Source organism: Equus asinus, chromosome 1 (genome assembly GCF_041296235.1).
Source record: "Equus asinus isolate D_3611 breed Donkey chromosome 1, EquAss-T2T_v2, whole genome shotgun sequence".
Lineage (NCBI taxonomy): Eukaryota > Metazoa > Chordata > Mammalia > Perissodactyla > Equidae > Equus > Equus asinus.
The window spans coordinates 36,468,757-36,481,753 of record NC_091790.1 but is presented as its reverse complement, the minus strand read 5'-3'; the positions used below and the strand labels follow the sequence as shown (position 1 = coordinate 36,481,753).

At 40.1% G+C, this 12,997-nt stretch overlaps 1 protein-coding gene across 27 annotated transcripts in view; it reads right to left on the bottom strand.

Annotated features, from left to right (window-relative positions):
* SYNE1 (spectrin repeat containing nuclear envelope protein 1) overlaps positions 1 to 12,997 on the bottom strand; it is a 445,076-nt gene that overhangs the window by 162,643 nt on the left and 269,436 nt on the right. For 25 of the 27 annotated variants that reach the window (XM_070488115.1, XM_070487809.1, XM_044761490.2 and 22 more), the window contains 6 exons: positions 12,433 to 12,570; positions 8,558 to 8,743; positions 8,046 to 8,168; positions 7,611 to 7,793; positions 6,403 to 6,546; positions 803 to 997 (listed from right to left, as the gene is read on the bottom strand). In XM_070488115.1, the coding sequence (XP_070344216.1) occupies positions 803 to 997; positions 6,403 to 6,546; positions 7,611 to 7,793; positions 8,046 to 8,168; positions 8,558 to 8,743; positions 12,433 to 12,570 (969 nt within the window). Of the gene's footprint in view, positions 1 to 802; positions 998 to 6,402; positions 6,547 to 7,610; positions 7,794 to 8,045; positions 8,169 to 8,557; positions 8,744 to 12,432; positions 12,571 to 12,997 lie in introns of those variants that run through there. The other 2 variants (XM_070488650.1, XM_070488612.1) reach the window with 1 other exon arrangement.

Here is a 12,997-nt window from a genome sequence, read left to right as displayed (position 1 = left end):
CTAGAAAAATTATGAATCATAAAAATGAGGGAAGAGTGTGGAATACAGGTGAGTCTTTCGTGGACATCTTAAATTCCAAATATTCTAGAGATAAATCTAGATAAAAATTCTAGAGAGATAAATATATTACCCAAAGTAATATATTACCAAAAAGGTCCAGGTATGATTTTAACTGAGGCACAGCACATATGGATGGAAAATATACAGCACTGGAAAACACCGAATTACCAAAATAAAGAATGCATTGTAGATGCAAAGAGATGGGGAAATAATGTTGCAGGTAGAAATTAATGGAACTTATTTATATTAACCTAAAGCTAAACTTTGCATTTTCTATTTTCTTATTTTTCTAATAATCAGTTTTCCATATTTTTGAAAGCATTTATACAACAGAATACACAAACACAAAATATCTAGTCAGTCAGTGTTTTGGCTTAGAAAACACAAAAAATATAGGTAGCATGATTCTCCCATCCCCCAGAAAACTAGAAAACTGTGCAAAGGAATTTTTTTGAAGCCCGGAGCCTCAGCGTTATTGCTAAATTACAAACAAATGCGGGGCCGACCTTTGGCACGTCAGGTAATTCAGCAGTCTCCAGCAAGTAGTTTCATTTCAACTGTCACTGTTTACAGTGTCAAACGTTGGCCGTGGCCCAAATGTAGTCAGAGAGTTAAGGAGACTGTTCGTCAGCCCTAATCTGCAAGACTGATCGCTAAAATAAGCCAGGAGAGCCACTGGCCAGGGGACAGTCCGAAGAGCGCGCGCTGGCGCCCAGCAACGCAGGCCTTGACCCTTACTTACCATGACCACAGAGGGGTGGGCCGAGGTTGCAGGGAGGAGCTCCCCGTCCAGGTCCTCCGTGCCCTCCGCCAGCCCGTCCACCTCGGTCACCGTCAGCAGCATGGTGGCGTGCTTGGCTTTCATCGTCAGCATCTTGCACTTGGAGTTCAAAGAGGAGATCTGCTCCTGGTAGCCCTTGATTTTCTGAGCCAGCTCCTGGGGAAACATTTCCCCCCGCCCCCGGGTGTCAGAGCAGCATCAAAAGGAAAGAGAACTAGTCGCGTTCATCTTCCTCCAGGGCTGACCAATGAAATCCCAGAGCTGTGCTAGACGGCAGCGGCGGCAGCGGCGGCAGCGGCGGAGAGGCAGGATGTGGACTGTGCAAGCGAGCCTGCCTGCAGCGCTCCGGAGCCAGACCACAGCGCAGCGGGGCGGGAGAGGCGCTGGGAGCGCGGCGCCGGGCCCGGAGGAGCAACGCGGGGCGGCCCGGGTTTCTAATCCGGGCAGATGCTCCATACGGAATCGGGAATTTACGTAACACGGAGAACTGGCAACTTTCTTTAAAATGCCTAAAGAATCTGAAATTGCCAGATGGTTCATGCCGTGGAAATTAGGTCATGTGATGACGAAAACTACAAAAAACGCAATGCTCAGCTCTTACCATACTGAATATATCAAACGGAGCAGTCATCTGTTACAGACAGCTTCGCAAAGTAAATTGCTTGTCAGTTCCTGTGACCCCAGGGGGTTGTTTTTTCCGGATAAGCTAAATATTACATATGAAACCTTCATTTTTTATGCAGATTACTCCCCAAATAAAATTTTGTACATTCACCAACTTTTCTCACATCCTCTATCATGCCTCAAATGTTTCTGATGCTTCAAACTAGAGATGTGAACTTGAAGTTCACTTCAAATTTAATGGCTTTTAAATTCATTCATTGTTGAAAAAATTTGTTTTGAGAGAGAGGTTTTAAAGCTTTTACCAAAAGTTTATTGAAAATATGTTCTGGACAATATATAGCTGTTAAAAAATTCTAAAATATTAAAATTCTAAAATAACCTAAAATGCTAATTCTAAAATATTAAAGTTATATTTTCTTACTTAAAAGATACATGCAGCTTTAAAAAAATGAAGATGAGAGGAGGACTGGCAGTAGTTAGCTCAGGGCTAATCTTCCTCAAAAAAAAAAGATGTATATTCTAAAACATTAATCGTAAACGTACAAAACCTTTATTCTTTTCTATTCCTTTTTATTTTATTTTATTTTAGGAAGATTAGCCCTGAGCTAACTGTTGCCAATCCTCCTCTTTTTGCTAAGGAAGACTGACCCTGAGCTAACATCTGTGCCCATCTTCCTCTACTTTGTATGTGGGATGCCTACCACAGCATGGCGTGCCAAGTGGTGCCATGTCCGCACCCGAGATCCAAACCAGCGAACCCTGGGCTGCCAAAGCTAGACCTGTGCACTTAACTGCTGTGCCATCGGGCCGGCCCCTTCTATTCCTTTTCTTTGGCTCTTTTGCCTGAAAAGCTGTCATGTAATGTTTGTATGGAACACATTTGGTGGTGGAGACATTAAATGTCAATGTCTTTAAAATGATAGTGTACATACATGCATGCACATATATGTGTGTATATGTGGATATATACACTATCATTTTAAAGACATTGACATTCAAAAGACAGATCTAAACTTGAAGTGCAGAAACAAAATGACAACATTAACAAAATGGCATTTATGTATATATATGTATATGTGTGTGTATAGATATAGATACACATATAGAGATAGATATCATATATATAGATGCCATTTTGTTATTCTTGTCATTTTGCTTTCTTTCTCCCCTCCTAATCAAAACTGACAAAGTAGGGGCCGGCCCCATGGCCGAGTGGTTAACTTCGCACACTCTGCTTCGGTAGCCCAGGGTTTCCCCAGTTCAGATCTTGGGTGCAGACATGGCAACACTCATCAGGCCACGTTGAGGTGGAGTCCCACATGCCACAACTACAAGGACCCACAACTAAAAATATACAACTGTGTCCTGGGGGGCTTTGGGATAAGAATAAAAAATAATAATAATAAAAAAAAGATTGGCAACATTTGTTAGCTCAGGTGACAATCTAAAAAAAAAAAAAGAAGTTGAAAAAAGAAACCTGACAAGGGTAGAAGAGAAAACAGCCCAGCAGAATTCAGCCAGCAGCCTGTCTTCGTAACTTCTAGTATAGTTCAGGAATTTTTAAAGCAAGGATTTAAAAAGTAGACATGCTCACTTCTTGACCTTTTAGGGCTGCAAATACTCAACTAAACCTCATAAGATTTTTAAAATACTGATTAAATAGCTATTTACTACATCTGGCCTAGTGCCTAACACATGCGTACTCTATTCTAATTAGTTAACACACACATGCGGAAGATATCCACCAGCTCCCTGGACGCCTTGAATTCTGTTTTCATAGGACAAGTCACGGAGCCTTCTTCAATAGCTTGCCCCACTGGGGTAGCTTTGAGGAATCTTTGTGAAGTCCAGTTAGTCTTAGCTCTTCCACCCTTTGTGTCCACGTGGATGGCCATGGCCCCCTGCTGACAGTGGAGAGCCCCTGCAAAGGTGTGCCCACAGTGACAGCAAGCGCTCATTTCCTAAATCAGAGTTCTCAACTTTCTTGTGCATAAAACTCGTTTGGGTTGTCGGTTAAAAATGCAATTCTGGTCTCCGCTTCCAAAGACATTGATTTATTAGGCTTATGAGAATCAGCATTTCATAGTTATCCATGACTCCCTTGGAGAAATAGTGCTCTAGAACTTTCTTCTCTAAGAATAAACCTGCTCATATCCCATCGCCTTTGCGGGTTGGTGGTCAAATCCACTAAATTAAAATGGAGTGCAAATGGGTTAATGTGTTCTCCATTCTCAGGAAGCATCTGTATTTTTAGTTTTTACTGGATATTTCTGAAAATGATGATAAAAGATGAGTATAAAGGTGAGAATTTCAGGTGCAGAGGCCATTCTGAGGAAAGCCACTCTCTGTGGAGGAGGCCTTCAGGGTCAGGTGGAAAACAAAGAGTCTGAGTACTCTTTCCTATGATTTCAAAGTGGCAAGATAATTTTTTCAGGGGCCAGCCCGGTGGCACAGCAGTTAAATGTGCACGTTCTGCTTTGGCGGCCCGGGGTTCACTGGTTCAGATCCCAGGTGTGGACATGGCACTGCTTGGCAAGCCATGCTGTGGTAGGCATCCCACATATAAAATAGAGGAAGATGGGTATGGATGTGAGCTCAGGGCCAGTCTTCCTCAGCAAAAAGAGGAGGATTGGCAGCAGATGTTAGCTCAGGGCTAATCTTCCTCAAAAAAAAAAAAAGAAAAGAAAAAGAAGATAATTTTCTTCAAATTAAATGCAACCTTTGAAAAATTACTGAAAAATGTGAATTCCTTAGAAATGAATAAATGATCAGTTGTTTTTGAGTTAAAGTTGTCCGTACGAAACTAGGCTCACTTCAAGATTGAAATTCCATTAAAACAGATTGAAAATGCAGGAAAAAGCATTCTTCCAAACTTTTCTGTTATCATAAATCAGGCTCTTTCTCCTCGGCACTTTCCTTCCTGTGTTTGTTTTGTACATACAATGAAGCTCACACAGAACTACCTCATCGTGAATATGAAAATGTATTCTAGATCATGTGACAAAACAACAAATATCAACACTGATATTTAGCACAGGGAGGAGAAAATGTGACAAAGTGAACAGATCACTGAGCCAGGAGGACAGTCCACGGCTGACTGTGCTGAGAGCTGGCTCTGCGACCTTGAGCAAGTCATTTATTCTCCTGAACTATCATTCTTCTCTTCTGTGCAATGAGGTAGCCCAAATACTTTCTGCTACACTGGAAATATTGTGGAATTTGGAGCCAAAGATACTAGATTGGAATCTGGGGGCCGGCCCGGTGGTGCAGCAGTTAAGTTCACATGTTCTGCTTCTCACCAGCCCAGGGTTCACAGGTTCAGATCCTGGGTACAGACATGGCACTGCTTGGCAAAAGCTATGCTGTGGGAGGCATCTCACATATAAAGTAGAAGAAGATGGGCATGGATGTTAGCTCAGGGCCAGTCTTCCTCAGCAAAAAAAAAAAGAGGAGGATTGGTAGTAGTTAGCTCAGGGCTAATCTTCCTCATAAATAAATAAATAAATAAATAAATAAATAAATAAAATAAAAATAAATCCGATTCTGGTTTCTATCAGTTACTAAATTTGGGAGCTCAGAGAGTCATTGAAAAAATTAGTTTCTGTTCTCTAATCAGTAAAATGACATGATAAGTAAAAATCCTTACCTCACGGGTTCTTATAATAGATAATGTAAAACTCCCTTGTAAATTGTTTTTAAAAACTGTAGTAATGATAATTATTGTTATTCTAGACAAGATTAAAAAAATATTTTCAGTTTTATGATAGAAAAGTTGTTACAACAAAATTCTGGCTCTTACAAAATGAGATTAAAAATAGTTTCAATATAAGTTTGTAATATATAATCTAATGTGTGTTATATAAATAGTAGTTTCAAATGTTTGTATAACATCCTTTCATTTAACCAATGGCATAAGAGAAAGAAATAGTTAACATGGATGATATCTACAGTGTAGGAGTAAATGTAGGTGGGATATTTATTTACATTATTTTGTAAATCCTATATAAATGTAAGTGATTGATGCATTGGATGTATCAAAAATTAAAGAATTGCATCTGGAGAGGGATGTAGTGAGATTTTCCATCCTTAAGAAGCAACAATGGAAACTTCTGAGAATCTCACTATGAAATTTTGTTTAGAAAAATAGTTTGTTGCTGTTATGACAAAAGAGTTAAAACAGAGCAAACAGAGGGAAAAACTACATGTCCATCCTCGGCACAGAGAAGACACCATTATTCATGAGGCTATGAGCCAGCCCCCAAGGGAAAGAGTAAATGTAACCTATGTAGGAATTGACAGGTTGGGAAAAGAAACTCACTGCTAAGTCAATGAGCACGAACACTTAAGATCTATGAGCTCTGAGACCACGTCTGCACCCGGGGGGGCCAGGTCATGAGGTCATGATGATGTGAAAGGAACAAGGAAGAAGGCATATTTGACAATAGGGAAGATGCTACCAGGCGCCATCTGGAAACTAGCAAAACAAACAATGCGGACCACTTGCTGATTTTGATGAAAGGAGCTGAAATGACCCATACTTGAAAGAGCAAATGATTTTCTTTTTAATATGAAATATCCCTTCTTTTTAAAGAGGGTGATCAACATAGCAAGACTTTGAGCATTGCAGTATCTTGCAGGCTTTCAGGACAGAGAGTAGACTATGTTTTAGTGTATTAACTGAGAATTCGGGGTGCAGGAGACAGTGGGATGGTTTTGGTTGAGATATGACATGAATAATGTGTAAAGAGGTTTTGGAATCAAGGAGAAGATTCATGGTACTGAGTCTTGAAAAGGATCGGTATAAATAGCCCTCAAAATGCAAAGATAGGCAAAGAGGCTGCCCGAGAACTGAACACGTTATGTGCCAAACAGGGGGAACCTTTCTCCTTCAATTGCTAGAAACCTGTCCTCGTCATTTGCCTGTATTGCTGTCTCACCTCGTGCCGAGAAATCTGGGCCTGCAGCTCCTGGATGTTACTGGTGGCCACAGGCTGGTCCTCAATCTCTCGGTGAGCTCCTTCGATAAGCTCCTGCAGGTGCTGCATTTCTTGCTCATACTGTTCATATTGCACCGCAGCCTCCTTTAAAAAACAACAAAACAAAACACATGATTATCTATCTCAGTAACCGTGTGAGTGACTCTCTGCTGCTGTCTGCCAGCCTATAGCACTAGCTCCTATCTGCTTGTACGTCTAGGAAATAAAGCAATGATGGGTAAAATCACTAGATGATTCAAATCCTCAGCCTTACTCCGATATTTCAGAGCCTCCTCTCTAAAATATTTTGCCAAGATTATGGATGGACTCAAAATAGTTAAATTGTTACATCCTCTCTCATCTCCCTATTTGTATTGTCCTATAGGTGGCAATATCATGGTCAGAACACAGTGGGAAGCAGTATGAAAAACATGATTGCTTCGTTTTTCCATCTAAGAAGTGCTAAATATATACATAAGTCATCACCTAAGGACTGGAGTATGGGATAAAAAAAATGAATTAAGTATGACTTCTATCCTCAGCAATTTACTGTTTAACAAATTACAGGATAACGCAAGGAGCAAGGATAGCTGACTAAAAAGACCATTAGCAATTTAATATAGGAGGATATGTATGCAGTTTTTGGATAAAGCAGATGAAATATTAGTTCAAAGAAGATACGAGGTAAATAGCATCATTTCTACCTAGTAAATGACTCTTCTCTTATTAGGTGAAGAGACTGAGAATTACACTTGAATGTATTTCTCAGGCAAGAAAATGCACTGAGTGCATCAATAAGCTGAAATTTGAAAAAAAATTCTGTAACATATGCTACCAATAAAATCATATTATGAGGTTCTAGATGATTCTCAGATGAATAATAAGAGATAAAAATAGACAATTGAATATAAAATTAAACTTTATAAGTAGTTCCTCATTAAAAAAATATTGCTAAAAGATAGTTTTCACCAAAGGATATTTTTTAGAGAGCTTTCCCCAGCCTTTTGTGGGTGATCCAAACGATAGCATCCCATCTCCTCATTTTACATAACCACAACAATCTGTCAGATTTAACACTCTGGCTGTGTTTTGACGGCTGAGCCCACACAATGCTAAGAAAAGAAGCCCATGACTCATTTGCTATGCTCTGCTGGCCCAGCAGCACGTGCCTGCATGATGTTGTACTGTTGGATCGCTGTGTGCTGAAGCCGGCTGGCCTCTTCCTGCAGGTGCAGAGCAGCGTGACAGAGCGGCAAGTTGGTGACCACATCCTCTGGGATTCGGAGCGCACTCTGGCAGATCTGCACAGCGTGGACCTTTGGCTTGAGTGACTCCATCTCAGACAGCAAATGCTGAAAGTTCAAGTTCACATTTTATATTCTATAATATATTTTACAATTTTGTATTTTAATAGTTTATTTCATAAGCAAGAGACATTTATGAAATTACAGCTCTCACAAGTTATAAGCATTTTCCAAGGAATATTTTTTTAAATAATGCATATAGGGCTAAGACTATAACTAAGTTTAGAAATCATTTTTCCTAACTATCCTCTCTTAAAAATGTAGCTCCCCACTCCTTTTTCCCAAATCATTTTTCCTTACTTGTCGATGAGAGAGTTGTTCCTTGAGACTAAGGCGTCCAACTTCTGGAGAGGTCAGGGTTGTCTGGGCTTGCTCCAAAGCAAACTGTAAGTTTTTTAGCTCTGTTTCAAATTTTCTCATATCCTGTAGAATAAGAGCAGTATGTTTTTGTTTTTGTTTTGAGGAAGATTAGCCCTGCGCTGACATCCGTGCCCATCTTCCTTTACTTTATATGTGGGACGCCTAGCACAGCATGGCTTGCCAAGCGGTGCCATGTCCGCACCTGGGATCCGAACTGGCGAACCCCGGGCCAACAAAGCAGAATGTGTGCACTTAACCGCTGTGCCACCAGGCCGGCCCCAATAAGAGCAGTATGAATGTCAATACATAACATAAGCATTTAAAGTCCCAAGTCACAGGTGAAGACTAACACCAGTCAAGAAGGCACATCAGAGGTGAGCATCATATCTCCACTATAAAACCACCATTTTTTTTCTAATGATAGATTTTCAATTTAATTTTTTTTTTTTTACCTTGGCAGCATCATGGAGATTCTGCAAACGAATTTTGATCACCTGCCGCAACTCCTCCGTCTCCCGTCCCAGTTCTGCCACTTGCTGAGACATTTTTTCTGTGTAGTACACGCTAGCGAGGCACTGTAATTTCTCAGTCATTGCTTCCAGATCGTTGTGAATTTCTTCCGATTCTTCTAGCATGGTCTAGAGTGAATTGTCAATATTCATGACATTGACAGGTAGGCAGAGAGGTATACGTAACTGACATGGTGTGGGGTAAAGACCATCAGACTGGGAAGGGAGGAGGAGATGAAATTCACACTTCCCCTGTGCACTGCGAAGATTCTGTGTCTTATTGTGTCTAACCTTCACACCCGCTCCCCACCCACTGTTATCTTCATTTCACAGAAGAAGAAATCGAAGTTCAGGAGCTGTAAATAATTTGCTGAGGCCACATGTCACTAAGTGTGGGACCCTAAGGCTCACACTCTGTCTACCACCCCACACTGCTCCTGCTGAGGGTCGGGACGTGAGTACTCCAGCAGTGGAGATGCTCTGACACATTGGGTACTTTCATCAGGTCGCTGGGCTACCTTTTCTCATACTTAAACCAAAGATGTTCAGCTGTCATATTCTGTATCTAAGATCTAAGCACATATTGATCTAAGAAATGAAAAAAGACAAGAGCATTACAAACAAACAAAAAGTCTTTGATCATTTGCTTTAAAGGGGTAGCATCTCCTTGGGATCCTAAGAGGAATAAAACACAGCCCTCGTCACTCAGGAAAATATCATCTATTAGGACTAATAATAATACAAATTGTTTAATAACCATGTAATACGCATTATATGAGAAGAGTGAAAGAGAAGAAAGGGTTAAGGATGTCAGAAATGAGATGTGCTGCTACTTGCAGGAAGAATGGGGAAAGGCTTCCTGGAAGAGTCACATCTGAGCTGAGTCAGAAGGATGTTTCCATTTTGACAGATGGGGAGGATGAGGAAAGACATTTCATGCTGAGGGAACAGCATAAGCAAAGGCACAGAGTTGAGTGAGCACAAAATGTACAGTTCCTGGAGTGTTTGATGTGTAAAGAGGAGAAACAGGAGATAGGACATTATTCTTAGGCAATAGATCCTATTTTTAAAAATAAAGTACATTTTTCCTCTCAAAGAATGTCATATATATATAACATTATATATATATTACTTATTATATATAACTTATATATATATATTATATGTAAAGGTTGGAAAATATTGAAAATATAAAAAAATAAAATATTCCATAATCCCATACCCCAGAGATAAAGTAAGAGATACTGCTGTTGCATTTGGGTATATTTTTTTGGTGATTGAGATCATAACATACCTACAATTTTCCATCTTTCTCACTTGACATTAGAATGCATGCATTTTCTCTCTATGTACTGTTTTTGGGTAAACTCAGCTTTAATTCCTAAGGCAAGCACAGGAGAGCTCCTCAAAACCTTGTCTGCAGGCTGAGTTCTCTCCCGAGGTTCCATGTGAGATAACCACCAATTCCTGATATCTGTCTCCCTATGTCCCTCAGTGTGTTCAACCCTCTCAGCAGCCAACTCATAAAAACATGGTGGTCATTCTTGGCTCCTCCTTCTCTTCACCCACACCCACATCCAAAATTCCCCAAGTCCGGAATTCTAGCTCAGTAATACTCCTTGATTTGGTCTTCCCTCAACCTCCAACAAGAGGCCTTGTCATTTTCTGGTGGAATACTGACACCACCTCCTATGTTATTTTTCCTTCACCAATGTGTTTTCCACAGGCCGCCAAGTCAAGTCATCGTTCTTAAAAGACAAGTCTGAACCTGTCCCGTACCTCAGAGTACCTCTGAAAGACTTCACAGTGACTTGAGGATCAAGTCCAAGTCCTTCACAGGCGTTCAGGATCTGTCTTTTTCTTATCTCTTTATTCTTACCTTTTATGCTTCTTTCCAGCTCCCCTCTGGACCTCCTCCTCACATTGCCCCCCACGTACCAGAGCATCCCTCACTCTCACTGCTGGGGTTTCAACAAGGGTTTTCATCTAAAACACCATCCCCAACAAGGAGGCCGTGTGTCTTTCAGAACTCAGCCCAGTATCACCTTTTCCTAAGAAGGCTTCTCTGACATTCCTTTCCAACCCCCCGCGGTCTGGGTAAAGCATCCTCCAGTGGGTCCCTTCAGCACCTTGACCCCTTAATCCCTGCACTTATCACACTGCATTGTCCTGGTCCAGATCTGTCTGTCTCCTTCCTCCCTTTAATTAACAACCCCCTGGGGCAAGCACAGGGAATAATCTTTGTATTCCAAATTCCTAACAAAATTCCTACCTTTAGAAAGGACTCTATAAATGTCTGTTGAATAAATAAATGAACCAGTGCAGGAACTATTTAAAAAATAAGGCTTCGCGGTCATTTTAAAGACTGCATTATATCCCATTATAGCCAAAAATTTACTCAGAAGAAGTATCTGATATTTAAGTTTTCTTTAAAATTCCACTATAGTTGTTAATACGACATACAATATTTTCTACATTTTGGATTATAGCCTTAGTACAGAGTCCAAAAAGTCGAATCAACAGATCAGATTGGTACCATTTTGATGATAATGATATATTTTGCCAATTGTTTTTCAAGAGATTTTGCTGAGCTCCCAGTAGTGTCTGAGAGCTCTCACTTCCTTAAATACCAACTTTTAAAGAATAGTGTTAACTTGATAGTTCAAATGCTCTCTGTCTTTGAAATTTGCATTTCTAGATTTCTAAGGAGGTTGAATCTTTCATTGTTTACAACCAATTGTAACTTAAGTCTTGTCTTTAATATGTAAGCATATCCTCCAGCAGAAGACTGGAGTTGTTTAAGATTTCTGGAGAAGAGTGTGGGAGATTGGTTAGAGAAGACTGTAGATGCGGGGGAACCAATTAAGAGCCTGTTAAAGCATTCCAAAAAGGAGAAAATGAGGCTTTGTTCTAGAAACCTGTCAACTGGAATGGCAAAAGGGATGGATTTAACAGAGATCAATATACATAAATCAGAATAAAAGAGAAAAAATCTGAAATACTTGAAGATATCCATGTCACTTAAATAAAAGTTATTCTGTATTTTATTGTAAGACTATTAGATAGCTGTATCTAATTCAAGCCTAAATTATAAAAGGATGAAATAATTTCCTGGATGATATGACCGAGAGGAAATGAAGTAATGTGGCCACCATGGGATGCAGACTCATGGCTCATTCCCAGCCGACCACTACCTCCTGTGGAAGGGCAGATAACAGACCAGGCAGAAGGCTGAGACGGAGGGGGCCTGAGAGCTCTTACTGAGCGCCCACCTGCCAGGTAGTGCGCTTAATGTTTACACATATGTTAAACCATTTGATCTTCATAATAATTCTGCAATATAATTTACATCTCCATCTTATATATGAGGAGAGCAAATTCAGAGAGCAAAGCAGTTTGCTCCAAATTACACAGCCCTAAATGGCAGAGCTTGGTTTTCCCATCAGCCTCTTTCTACGTGTCACTACATCACTTCATGGGGAAGAATTTCCCATCATGTCCCTGCACATAATCGTTTCAAAGAAGCTGCTAAAAAAAAAAAAAAAAGAGTCCTATAGGACTGATTATTTTTGGTCTTGGGGAAAGGACAATCTAGGGGAGATGGAGCATATTTATTCCTTTATACAGTGTTAGGAAATCTCTTTGGTAGCTACTGTCTGCGAAACAAATGGACAAGTTGTTAGAGCTCCGTTAGCTTTCTTTTTATCCGGCACCTACAATAATTTTACACCGTGGTCCTCTGAATTTTGTCAGTCCAGCCAGTTAAATCCAATTGCTCTCTTAGTTACTCTTTTGAAAACTAATTTCCCCAAAGTTACCTGGTGTGAAATGTATTGTTCCCGAAGTTGGTTTGCAGAATTCCACGCAATCTTTCCATGTACCAAGATTTTAGCTTTGTCAATCCACTTCAAAATCAATTCAAGCGTTTCATTGTATTCTTCTAAATGTGATGCTGCCTGAAAAGTCACCAATATTCAGATAACAAATGTAAGCTCTGCTTCTTGAGCTAGAACTCAGTCTTCTCTCTTTCTCCTTGGATACAACAATCCTAGGAGCTGATCATTACAATATCTGTGAAATTTAAAGGTATCATGAAAAATGATTTTCTTGTTGAAAATCTGTCAAGGACTTCCCAGTGTCTTTAGGATAAAGTCCAAGTTTTTAATATGCTTGAATAACGTCTTTTAAAGAATTCTTTGCTCTCATTTCTTTTTCCACCATCTAGCTCCCTCCTAACCCTCCCTCCTTCCATACTCCACTCTCAGTGAGTGGGGATTATAGCATGCCAGGTTTCAATACTACAATCCATTGGTTACCAAATCCTGATTTAACTTGTCCCTGATTTGAGAAAAAATAGATTTCATTTGCAAAAACTCAACAATT